A 14,030-nucleotide genomic window follows, 5' to 3' on the forward strand; every position below is an offset into this window, starting at 1 on the left:
GAAGCTGAAAAGAGATCAAGGTACGTTTTTCCCATGGAAAGTTTTACCATCTTGTTTATGCAAAATGGTTTACCTAAAACAAAGTTTTACAGCAGCAAGTACACCATGAGAATCACAGCGGTACAAAGCTGATCCTGGAATGAGTAAGCTATTTATACTTGATCTTCAAAGCAATATTCTGTTCTGCTCTTGCATTGCACATATGTTGTCTATTTGACTTCTGATACACAAAAATAGATCAAATTCAACTAAAGGCCATAACTACAATTCATTCAGCACCATTGTAACTTTGAACAGTTGCTGAACAAATGGTTGTTAAGCAATGGCCTGCTACCATTTGTTATATATAAACTGAAAATTAGGCAGCGGTTCACTTAAGCTGTTAAGACCTAATTCTGTGTTGAATCTCAGGCTTAGTTCTAGAATATTTGATGACTAAAAAAAAGGGCTCCGATCATGTACTGTGTGTTTAAAAAATACACTACAGTCATCTTCCACATATATGGGACCTAGAAAAGAGTTTCCATACAAATTACAAATAAATAAAGAAGCTAAATATTTAGGAATAAAACAGATTAGAAGAATATCCCTATGGCTTTTATAACAAATCCAGAAGGGATAGATACCATGAAACCTAATTTCTTCAGGAAATCTTGGACTATATTATAATAGCTTTACATCCATTCCCCATCAGTTTTTTTTATTGTTTATAGCCCTTCAGGAGATAGTGAAACCTATACACGATCCCATCCTGCAATACACTTGGAATTTATACTCAGGTTATGTGAAGATATGTGATACACTTGTACTGTCAAAGCCATAAGGGTCCAGCCCTAATGTTAGCAAGATAGAATATGCTAAAGAATGGGAATATTATTTATGTGGGTCAATCAGAGATTGACAGATGGACAACAAATTACGTGGGATAAATAATAACTAAAAGGAGATCTGAACATGATTACCTCTATGCCATAGAGTTTATAGCCTGGACTGCACATGAAGTAAAATGAGGTAGAAATGGAATTATGAAAGTGGTGATATGGTAGAATAGATATAATACCAGTTTAGAACGGGAAAGGACATAGACAAGAAGTATTTTGCATGCAGAGAACAGTCTCTGCAAATAGAAAATTGGAACATCAAAGGAAAGGTTAATCAGGTTTTTCTTCCTCCAGTTTTGACATTTTAAAAAAAGTATTTAGCACGTGTTGTTTTAATATGAGAAATACTGAAATGCCAATTGCCAATGAGGATGGTCTGCAGTCTGAAGCAGTAGGTCCATGATACTTGCCTGGATGTAAACTAAGTGAGTCCGTTTTATTTGTTGGGAGAAATGTGAATAATAATGGGCTGGATCCACATTACAAGTGGAGATATATATCACACTAAATCTAAACTAGATCTAAGCCTAGTCTGTATATCCATGACAGTTGACAGGATTCTAACCATCAGCCCAATGAAAGGTGTGCATCTCTGGCTCAAAATCAAATCATGTTTTGACCTTTCAATTCAACTAGTCTTATGCATACCTATTCACAAGATAATTTCATGTATTTAATGAAACTTAATCTGAGGAGTGCACATAGAAACTTAAGTCGTAAGTACATCGGACCACAAAGAAGTTAGTTCAGTGTTTTCAAACTTGACAACTTTAGAATTTGTGGACTTCAACTCCCAAAATTCCCCAGTCAGCGTGGGAAGATGGGAAAGAGACAACAGAGGTGATACCTTAAAACGAGGCAGTCTTCAAGACACTTCTTCAAAATAAGAAAAAGGAGATGCGTTCTTCCAGCAGGCCATAGCGCCTTCAAAGAACTCCGTTTTGTAGACGGCGCTTTTAGAGAATATACGGTAAGCCAAAGGCTTCCGTCAATCTTACTCGGGGCGGCCCGAAACCACACCGGATGTTTACACGCTGCATTTCCGCACCAACGAAATAGTCTCTATGATCGGCCGCCCCTGGGACCGCTGAGGGGGTTGGATGCGCCTGCGCGAGCCGGGCCCCTTTAGGCCGCTCCTGCCGCCACGACCATCCACGGAACTGTATGCGTTGAGCGGAGACGCGCGGGCTCGGCGGCAATAACAGCCGCCCCGCCCTCTCCCCTCCGGTGGGCCCCGCTGCGCCGCCGTGAGGAGCCGGTTCTCCTCCCCGCGTCCTCCTGCTCTCGGCCGGGCCGCTGGCTCCCCTGGAGTTCCGCGACGGCAAATGGTGGGGCCGGAGGATGCCGGAGCTCAGGGCGGCGCAGCCTTGCTTCCCTCGGGCCGGGACAAGGAGGCGGAGGAGGCGGCGGAGGAGGCGGAGGGCGAGGAGGAGGATGCGGAAGCGGACAACGAGCGGGATGGGAGCCGAGAGGGCTCCCGGGACCGACTGCATCGCTACCTGGCCGGCAAGAGGCCGCCCAACGGGGACGCTTGCGGCGGAGGGAGGATGACCAACGGGGACGCCGGCTTTCTGCTCCTCTCGCCGCCGCCGCCGCCCCGCGAGGGCCCGCCGGGCTCCGAGGCGACCGCGTCTCCGCAGCGCGGCGAGGAGAAGCTACACAACGGCGGCTGCGCCTTGTTCCTGAGCGGCGTGGCCGTCGCTGAGCCGCCGAGCGGGAGCAGCCTGGCGGGGGCTGCCCTGCCTTCGGCCCCGTTTCCTTCGCCCACCTCCTCCTCGTCCTCCGCCGCCGCCGCCTCGTCCTCGTCCTCCTCCGCCGCCTCCAGCTCCTCGGGGACCCCTGAGGAGGCGGAGAGCCTGTCTTCCCCGGCGAGGGCGCTCCCTTGCCTGCCCGCCTTGGCCTTCATGGACATCAGCCTCAACTCGCGAAACACCTTCGAGGTGAACCGCCGCCGCAGCGCCCCCGTGCACTTGCCGCCGCCGGAGCCTCCGGACGCCCCCTCCACCGGCGCCCACACTGCGGCGGCCGGGTCAGAGCAAGGGGATCGGGCCAAACGGCTGAGTGGGATCTCCGGGTCCAGTTTTGCAGAATTTTTCACGAGGTAAAAATTACTCATCGTGCCCCTCCCTTGTGCGTGTAGAGAAAAGGTACGGTTACGGGTGCCGCAGACCCGAGTTGTGCAATTCTGGGCTCTTATGAATGAAGGCGAGTAATACGTGTCCCAGGGTCCAATCTGGGAGACGGGCTCCAGCACGAGTCCGAAAGCTCGGGAGGCAAAATCCTCTGGTCCCGGTGACCGACCCAGATTGGGCTCCTCAGTCGCTGATCCTCAATAGCATCGATCTTCCCAGCCTTGTAGTGGCAGCCGCCCATTCTTGCTGGCTTTCCTCTCGGGTTAGATAGGCTTGCCGTGGAAGGATAGTGTCTAACTTTACTTAAAAGACTTGGCTTTGCAGAGGTGAATAAGGCTCTGAATTATGGATAGTGTGAGGTTCCTTATTTGCACTTTTTTTTCTCCCAAGCAGGTAGAGCTTTCTGGGTACCCTGACACACTGCAAAGGACAGATATGGAATGAGGGATGGCCTGCTAAAAAATGTTAGGCTAGGAAATTCCTTGTGAAAGAAAGAAAAATCTTAGCAGGTAATGTTTAGGAATGTCTTTAGCACGGCCCCTTAATTTCTGATAAACCAGTTCTGAAGGCAAAAAAAATTTAAACGTGTATAACCTTTAGAGAGATGTCCTTAACTTTATTGAGTGTAGCATTCACTTAAAGTATACACAATTCTAATGCATTAATTGTTTAACTTAGAGTGCATTATTAAAAATATTTTAACTCTGTTCTACTCAAAGATTTCTACCTGTAAATGGGGTACAATCATATTTTATGCTTTGGATAGCATTTTTCTAGTTTTGCACCAAATGTCATATTAATGGAGAATGGGGATAATGTTTTGTGTCAGATGTCTTATTACAATAGCTGCATCTTATGTTACTACACATTTGGTTACATGTGGCATTTTGAAAGTAAAAGGTGCTTTTATTGAATTTAGGGGATTTGACCTCTACATTTCCTTAAAAGCCTATACCAGAAAATATTGGCAAACCTTTTAATCAGAAACATCTATTATCTCTCACTGATCCTTTTTGAAGCAGGGAGCTGTTTTTTGTGACATGTGGAAGAATTTACCTTGATAAATCATTAGCTTCTGAGGCCTCTGAAGTAGCTGCACAAGTACATTAGAATATCTGTTAGAATGAGACCCTACCATTTATAACACTAATGTTTCCTAATCATTCTCCTCTTGCATGTTTCACTGTAATACAAAATGTTATTTTCATATTCTTAACTACAAGTAATTAAAGGCTTTACAATGGTTAGGCTAATAGGAAAAAAAAGAATTCTATTATAGTGCATAGCATACTCCAAATTTAGCAGTTTTCAAGAATGAAACCTTACATCATTATTTGACTGTGTTTTCAGTTTTATGAAGGACCAATGCATTCTTATTTGTTCTTAGCTTCAATAATGCTGGAAGACTTAATGAGTACTGGAAATGGTGGAGTAAAAATTAGCCACTTTAATTTTTTTTCTAAAGGGATTTTATTCTATCACACACTGATACAGTATTCAGTGTCTTGGACATTGAAGCTATTTATAACATTTATGTTATATAATGTCTGTTATGCATGTTAGCTGCCTAGAGTAGCCTCATAGCAAAATAGGCAGCAGATAAATTTAATAAATATATAAATTTATGCTCCCAAGCTTCTGGAAAAAAACAGTAAAAATGGGTAGTTTTTGAGTCTCTAGCTTAATGTTTACAATCTAAAAGCCATGAAGACCTGGATCTTCACCCACGCCTTCAGTGTGGGAGAGTAAAACTGTTCATTATGCTTGCCATTTGTTATTATGTTTTGTTGATTTTATTGTAATATTGTAATTATGAACCACCCAGAGTTATTGAGAGTCAGTTTCAAGTTCAATAAATAATTATTATAAAGTCATGATACAAAAGAAAAACAAGATGGAGCATGTAAAAGAAAACAAGATCATTCAAGCATCAGTTCTTAATGTTACAGGGATTCTAATCTCACCTGCAATAGCTCACTAGAGTGGCTCTAGTCACTAATATGGGAGAATCAAAGAAGAAATTTACTTTTTTGAAGAATATAGGTGGTGGCCCTGCTTTCCTTCTCTCCCTCTGACACAGTGCAGTGGAATGGCTTCTGGATTGTGGCAGTTATTTAGAGCAAGAACTTTAATGCCAACTGTGGCCTTTTTGTGGTAAAAGGTAGGGTGGTAGGGTATTTTAAGCTTTTCCACTATGTTGTTGATATATGATTTAGCATATCTAATAAACTTAAAATCATCTATTTCTTCAACTTTTGTTTGGTGAAGATGGGGAGAGAAGAGGAGAAAGGGGAATGACAGTGGACAGATTCTTTTGAAGTAGCCAGCTAATATCCTGCTGAAACATCTGATGTAATTTACAATACTTGCCGGAATTGTGATTCTTGTGTTGAGGAAGTATCTCATGTCTTAATATTCATGAATAGCTGATTTGTTTCCAGTTGTTCCTTTAGCAATTATCTAGAAACAGTTCTCCATCTGAAATGCTCACTACCTCATAATATAGCTTAATCTAGAAAATGTATCATTAGAGAACTATTAATTTATTTATTTATTTATTTTTTAAACTTCTATGCCGCCCTTCTCCCCAGAGGGACTCAGGGCGGCTCACAGCATGTTAAAAAACAACACAAAAAAAACATTTCCCCTATAAAACCAATTAAAAAGCAAATATATTAATGGCTGTGTCATATTTAAAATCTTTAAAAATTTTTAAAAATTATTCCCTATTTAAAATTCACCCTAGGTCAGTCCCGCTTGNAACACCGCCCGCGCGGCCGCATTCTGGACCAGCTGAAGCCTCCGGATGCTCCTCATAGGGAGCCCCATGTAAAGAGCATTACAGTAGTCCAGGCGGGAGGTGACGAGAGCCTGAGTGACTGTGCGCAAAGCATCCCGGTCCAGAAAAGGGCGCAACTGGTAGATCAGGCGAACCTGATAAAACGCCCCCCTGGTCACAGAAATGTGCCATTTATTCTGAGTGATATAAGAGACTATAGAATTATACCTGTGCTTTTTCTTATGTCTGCTTTCACCATTACAAAGTCGTCTGGGTTTTTTCTAACTGCATTTTCTAAACATCAACAAATCATAATGAATAGAGTAATAAAATTATTTATTTATAATATCTGTAAAAATTGAGTTCCTGTGTTTTTAAGATTGTGATAATCATGTGAAAGCTGTTTGTATTTCTTGAGCAGAACTCTTGCTTCTGCATTCAAGTTTAATTTTCAAGCTTCTTTCTTGTTTACCCTGTGGCAACTTTGTGAAGTAGATTAGGCTGAGAGAAAACGACTGATCCAAAATCACCCAAGGCTGAAGATGGCCTGCACTATGGGTCTCTTAACCACGGTACCATCCTGATTATGTGTCTTGCCTGTGAGGTTCATAGTATGACAGCAGAGACTAAAGCCTGAATTACTTAGTGTTCACGTGAAAAGTATCTTGAAATTGTGCTTCATCATTGATTAAATATGAGTCAGTAGTATGACTTGGCTTTTAAAAAGGAAAAATGCAAATTTGGATTGCCTCAGTGGAGCATAATTTTTCAATCACATGAAGTAATAGTTCCATTTTCTTTTTCATTAGTCAGAGACCAGTTCCAAATATCACATTTTAAAAAAGGTACAGACAACTGGCACAGGTGCAAAAAATGGGAGAGGGCAGTACGGATGATGAAAGCACTGGAAACTAAATTCTACAAAGAGATAAAGAATAAATTGGCTAGGTCTTGGGAAAAGAGAGCTGATAGGGAAGTGTCAGCAAGCATTTTCCAAGTACCTGAAGGGGGATCACAAAAAAGATCAAGACCTGTTTTCTATTGCCTCCAGGTGAAGGATACAGAATAATAGCCTTAATTATAGGCAAACAGATTTTGGCTGAATGTGAGATTAGACTTAAAATTTAAGATGGTAGAAGTGAATGTTTCAGTAGCCATCTGTTTCATGCTTAAATTTGGGTTTCTGCACTGAACATACTTTGATGTAAGGGTATAAGAGGGATCCTTTCCAATTTTATGATTCTGTGATAATTATCTCAATTCCTCACTTTTTGCTTTAACAAGTAGCAAGTAAAAAAAGTTGCTAGTGGTATCTGGCATAATACCTCCTGAAAGGAAAATTGATTCTGTATCCCTTGTAGAGTCATTTAAGAAACTCAGAAGGTATGCAAAATTGCCCCACAATATTGTTAAAAGGGCATGTAAACTATGGACTTTGCTGAGAGTGCATCCTGAGGATCTAATCTGACCCTAATTCTGAGAACCGATAAAAATCACATCTTGGCATATTTGCTTGGTTTATCACTTTTCTTTTCTTTTATAATTCTGCAAAATCTGAAGTTTTCCTGAATTCGTTGATACTTGTTGCTATATCTGGTTGTAACATGAAATGTCAGTTTTATATTGAAAAGCAAATGCTTCATTTCTGCTAAGGCTGTGGTCTAGAACCTCTTTTGAAGCTTGTATCTTTGAGCAGCATTAATAAAGGGTTAGAATATTGATTATCTCACAGTAACACTGTGTCTGAAAATTGAAATTGTATTTTAAGTACTTATAACCACTCTGCTACATTACCCATTAGAAGTAATGTATTTGATGTAGCAGTGTCTGAGTTGTGGAGTCCTAAGATGCTCTCTGAGCTTGGTTGTTTGCTTGCTGACATTTCGTAACCTGACGAGGTAATCCCTTCAGTGTAAGTTGCATGTGAAATTTGGACAAAAATGACCAATGAGTAAAGAAAGACAAACAGCTGAATGCAAATTATAAACATATCCAGACATACCTTTCATACATTGTTATACCTTTTATTACATATTTTATATAGTGCTAAATATGCTGCTAAAACTGTAAATTTAAAGTCATTTACCAAGGAGAATTTATTTCTGAGTTAATGCAATGCAGTAATATAGTTCAGTCCTTTAGATGTTTTTTTACATGCAGTACTTTCATTATTGATACTATAAGAGAAAAGTGTTTTAGGAATTACTTATTTGAAAATGAATAGAGAAGACATTGTATAAAGACACACCTCCATTCTACTCTAAGTTTATACTGAAATAGGGCTATAAGTAACCTACTTAAAAAGTTGATAAACTTGAATTTTGCAATGCTGCAATGTGCTGCGGCATATTTTATTACAGCTGTGATGTTTCAGAAATCTAATATTTTAATAAACACAAATTGAAACTGGTACAAATATAGGCAAGAAGTACCTGTTAGCTGTATGTCATTTTAATTTAAGTTCTCCTAGTAACTTAGTTGAAACTGAATGTTTCACTTTGATTGTGAACTTGTTTTTCTGGTTGTGATTTATTTCTTTTTCATATTTATGTAAGTAATACTTACCTGTGTATGAATGACTTTCACAGGTATCAGTTTCACCTTTGTTTCAATCCACAGTGTTTATAAAATTGCTGTTAGAGATTTAGTATATGCATATTTAATTGAATACAGGTAGTCCTTGACTTAAAACCATTCATTCAGTGACCGTTACAGTGGCACTGAAACAAATGACTTATGACTTTTTTCATACCTATGACTGTTGTAGCATCCTCATGGTCATGTGATCAAAATTCAGACGCTTGGCAACTGGCATGTATTTATGACGGTTGCAGTGTTCCAGGGTTATGTAATCACTTTTTGCAGTTTTATGACAAGCAGAGTCAATGGGGAAGCCAGATTCACTTAACAACTGTCTTGCTTTGCAACAGAAATTTTTTGGGCTCCATTGATGACTACCTATATGACATAAATACTCTTTATCTAAATCAGTTACTTGTTTTTGATATTAACTGAAAATAAACTGATTTTCTGGTTATGTCATAGATATAATAAAGTTCACTGATAGATAGATTCATTTTTTGACCAAGTGACAAAATTAGTGGACCAGAGGAATGCTGTGAATATAATTTACTTGGACTTCAATAAGGCATTTGATAAAGTAGATCACAACCTACTACTTGATAAGATAGAAAAATGTGGGTTAGACAGCATCACCACCAGATGGATTCGTAGCTGGCTGACCGGCCGTACTCAGCGAGTGGTCCTCAATGGAACTGCATCTACATGGAGGGAAGTATGTAGTCGGGTGCCCCAGGGCTCTGTTCTAGGCCCAGTGCTCTTCAACATCTTCATCAACGATTTGGATGAGGGGATAGATGGGGAACTCATCAAATTTGCAGACGACACCAAGCTGGCAGGAATAGCCAACACTCCAGAAGACAGGCTTAAGATACAGGAGGATCTGGACAGACTTGAACACTGGGCTCTATCAAACAAAATGAAATTCAATGGTGAAAAAAGTAAGGTTCTACATTTAAGCAAGAAAAACCAAATGTACAGGTATAGTATAGGTGGTACCTTGCTCAATAGTAGCAACTGTGAGAGGGATCTCGGAGTCCTAGTGGACAGTCAGTTAGATATGAGCCAGCAGTGTGCTGCAGCTGCAAAAAAAGCCAACATAGTGTTAGGCTGCATTAACAGAGGGATAGAATCAAGATCACGTGAAGTATTAATACCACTTTACAATGCTTTGGTAAGGCCACACTTGGAATACTGCATCCAATTTGGTCACCACGATGTAAAAAAGATGTTGAGACTCTAGAAAGAGTATAGAGAAGAGCAATAAAGCTGATTAGAGGACTGGAGGCTAAAACATAAGGAACGGTTGCTGGAATTGGGTATGTCTAGTTTAATGAAGAGAAGGACGAGGGGGGACATGATAGCAGTCTTCCAATATCTCAGGGGCTGCCACAAAGAAGAGGGAGTCAAACTATTCTCCAAAGCGCCTGAAGGCAGGACAAGAAGCAATGGATGGAAACTAATCAAGGAGAGAAGCAACCTAGAACTAAGGAGAAACTTTCTGACAGAACAATTAACCATGGAACAAACTGCCTCCAACACTGGAAGTTTTTAAGAAGAGACTGGACAGCCATTTGTCTGAAATGGTATAGGGTTTCCTGCCTGAGCTAGATGACCTCCAAGGTCCCTTCCAACTTTTATTTATTTATTTATTTATTATTATTATTTTATATAGTGCTAAATATGCAGAACTGTTGTATGCAGAATGTTACATACCTCTGCTCGTAATGCTTGGGTCCCTTTTTTATTTGTTTATTGTTGGTGATTACATGCCATCAAGTTGTTGCTGACTCTTAGTAATCACATAGTTAGATTTGTCCATGATGATCTGTGCGTAACCTAGACCTTCAAGTCTTTCAATGGTATGCTCATCACTGCTGTAATTTAAGCTATTCATCCTGCTGCTGGTCGTCCTCTTTGTTTTCCTTCCACCTTTCCCATGTAGTCCTTGACTTAAGAGCCATAAAGCAGGTCACTGGTCAGGTCATTGCCTGACCAATCTGATTTTATGACCTTTTTTTCTTGTGCTTATGAAGTGAATTGCCATAGTCGTTAAGTGAACCTCAGTCATGAGGTAAACACCATGGTATTCGCTGGGGAGGAGTTGCTGAAAACCAGAAGTAAACCTGCTTTTGGCAAACCCTAATTTGCTAATGGCTGTAAATGCAGGTGGGTTATAGCACGTCTGAAATGTGACTATGTGACCATGGAGGAGACCCAGCCATCAGAGCATCAGCATTGAGTCATAAGTACATTTGGGATGGGGTGGGGGGGTTCCATTGTAAATTTGAATAGTTGCTAAGCAATTGGTCACAAGTGAAGGATTGCCAGTAGATCTTCTCATAACGGGTCCTAAATAGGATAATTTTAGCCTGTCCCCTTGTGCCTCAAGGGGATTTACTTGATGATCCATTTATTTGTTTTCTTGGCTCTCCACAATGATCTTGGGAGTCTTCCGCAACACCAACATTCAAAAGCATCAATACTTCTCCTATAAAGTCCAAGTTTAGCTTCCACAGAGTGTCATGGGAAATACCATGTTTTTCACATGTTTTATCTTTGTGGATGTTTACAAACAGTAAAAAGAAAGATAGTTATAAAAAAGGGACAGCAATATGCTACTAATCAAACCTTATACAAAGAAATAAAATATGTTGTAGCACTGTCATAAAACTGTAGAACATGGGAGAAAACTGTTTTGCTTTGTGAGTAAAAGCCTGTTTTATATCCCATCATATGTCATTAGAATTTTTGTTAGTAGGATTGGGATTTTATTTCCAAAGTTAAATTACCCAAATTTCAATTCAGAATTTTTTAAACTCTTTCCTCAATAATCATAAGTCATTAAATTTAAATTGAAAAAAGATTATAAAATGGCAAATTCTGCATTATCATGCCCAATTCTATATAATTTAACCATATGAGCTATATTATAGCCAGAAAATAAGTGAGTATATTCATGTTCGCCATCTAGAGGAGCGTGTATAATAATATGGTGGAATATATATTTATTAATAGTTAAAATTGCTCAACAAACCCCCTCCTCATAAATTAGATCCTGACACCAAGCTTAATTTTTTCCCCCTGGTTTATATGCTGCTCTAACATTAAAAAAAATTGTGGCTTGCACTTCTCATTCCAGTCATAAGGGTAAAATACAATTTAATTATAAGAATACTTTGTTCTTCTATTAAATTAGATATAAGCAAACTTCCAAAGCAAACTATCAAACATTACAAGTAAAAGATAAAATGTAATATAGTTAGTCCTTGGTTAATGGCCATTCATTCAGCAACTGTTCAAAGTTACGACAGTGTTACTAAACAAGGAGGCTTAGGGCCAGTCCTCAAAATAGCAGCTGTTGTTCCCACAGTCATGTGATCACAATTCAGGCACTTGGCAACCAGCTTGCAATTATGACAGACTAATTGAACTTACACAATTAAACTGCTAGATCAACCAATTTAAATTACTTTCATACTTAAACTTGTTAAACGTTGAAAGATTTATTTCTGCAAATCATTCACGAGGATGTAATGTGACTGGAAGGTAAATTATCTTCTTTTGGGGGAGTGAGTTGGGGGGGCTCCTTGTGTATTCCATTTAAATAAAGGTGTGCCAAGAGGGCATGCAAGAATTTACACATTTGTTTTTAAAACAGCACACTGTGTTTGTCAGAAAATAAGATTCTGCACAATACATAGTATTGTTATGTCTTTGCTGTGTTTAATCATGATGGTTCCTGCAACCTGTCTTCTCACAAACCTAGGATAAAGAAGAAGAAAAAATAAATGACTAGTCTATTGTACATTCTGAAACTCGAGTACATTCTGAAACTGGCCATCAGAATTCATATGAGAAGCTGTATTCATATGAAATGACTTAAAGCTTTTGTCACCTTTACTAGAGCAGGGCTTTGTTTTGATGGTAATCTGAGAGGATTCCTCCTCCCATATGGAGTCACTATTTATATGTTTCACTTGTATCCATGTTATATCCAGGATATAGGTATATACAGGTTTGACTATAATCCATCTTTTTGGGAGAGCTGTCACGTCCCTGGAAGGAATAACATACTAGTTGTTACCAATAGACGAGATACATAACTTTCGTTAGAATCTTCTCTGATTATTCATACAAAATAATAGAGATGGGAATTTTAAAAACAACTACAGTGAGGGAAAAATTATTTGATCTCCTGTTGATTTTGTACGTTTGCCCACTGGCAAAGAAATGATCAGTCTATAATTTTAATGGTAGGTTTATTATAACAGTGAGAGACAGAATAACAAGAAAAAAAATCCAGAAAAATGCATAAGTATTTGATCCACTATCAATCAGCAAGATTTCTGGCTCCCAGAAATTTTTATACAGGTAAGGAGCTGAGATTAGGAGCACTCTCTTAAAGCGAGTGCTCCTAATCTCAGCTTGTTACCTGTATAAAAAACACCTGTCCACAGAAGCAATCAGATTCCAAACTCTCCACCATGGCCAAGACCAAAGAGTTGTCCAAGGATGTCAGGGACAAGATTGTAGACCTACACAAGGCTGGAATGGGCTACAAGACTATCACCAAGCAGCTTGGTGAGAAGGTAACAATGGTGCGATTATTTGCAAATGGAAGAAATACAAAATAACTGTCAGTCTCCCTCGGTCTGGGGCTCCATGCAAGATCTCACCTTGTGGAGTTTCAGTGATCATAAGAACGGTGAGGAATCAGCCCAGAACTAAACAGGAGGATCTTGTCAATGATCTCAAGGCAGCTGGGACCATAGTCACCAAGAAAACAATTGGTAACACACTATTATGCCGTGAAGGACTGAAATCCTACAGTGCCCACAAGGTCCCCCTGCTCAAGAAAGTACATATATAGGTCCTTCTGAAGTTTGCCAATGAACATCTGAATGATTCAGAGAACTGGGTGAAAGTGTTGTGGTCAGATGAGATCAAAATCGAGCTCTTTGACATCAACTCAACTCGCCGTGCTTGGAGGAGGAGGAGGAATGCTGCCTCTGACCCCAAGAATGGAAGGTTCTGAAGGTTTGAGCTGCCAAACGTCAGCCTTGAAACCTTAATGACTCGGATAGGATCTACAAAGAGGAGTAGAACAAAATCCCTCCTGAGATGTGTGCAAACCTGGTGGCCAACTACAAGAAACGTCTGACCTCTGTGATTGCCAATAAAGGTTTTCCCACCAAGTACTAAATCATGTTTTGCGAAGGGGTCAAATACTTATTTCACTCATTAAAATGCAAATCAGTTTATAACTTTTTTGAAATGTGTTTTTCTGGATTTTTTTTGTTGTTATTCTGTCTTTCACTGTCACCATAAACATACCATTAAAATTATAGACCGATCATTTCTTTATCAGTGGGCAAACATACAAAATCAGGGGATCAAATATTTTCCCCCTCACTGTAATATTTACAAAGTTGCTGGATGCAACTTTGCCATAAGCCTGGTAATCCTCAGTTTCTGTGGATGCTATGTTACTGTAAAAATGTACCGTATTTTTCGCTCTATAAGACGCACTTTTTCACCCCCAAAAGATGGGGGAAAATGTCTGTGCGTCTTATGGAGCGAATGCTGCCTCCCTTCCGCGCTGCCGCCGCCGCCGTGGCCTCCCGAACGCCCCGCTGCGGCCCGCCGCACCCCCCC

The 14,030-nt window shown here is 39.9% G+C and overlaps 1 protein-coding gene across 1 annotated transcript in view; it reads left to right on the forward strand.

The window, feature by feature from the left end:
• The first annotated feature begins 2,785 nt into the window (after positions 1 to 2,785).
• The window catches only part of TBC1D12 (TBC1 domain family member 12), a 62,333-nt gene continuing 51,088 nt past the window's right edge, over positions 2,786 to 14,030 (forward strand). The window contains exon 1 of the mRNA XM_029285417.1: positions 2,786 to 2,982. Coding sequence (XP_029141250.1) covers positions 2,786 to 2,982 — 197 coding nt within the window. The remainder of the gene's footprint in view (positions 2,983 to 14,030) is intronic.

This window comes from Protobothrops mucrosquamatus, unplaced genomic scaffold, assembly GCF_001527695.2.
Source record: "Protobothrops mucrosquamatus isolate PMUCROS unplaced genomic scaffold, P.Mucros_1.0 scaffold1644, whole genome shotgun sequence".
NCBI lineage: Eukaryota > Metazoa > Chordata > Lepidosauria > Squamata > Viperidae > Protobothrops > Protobothrops mucrosquamatus.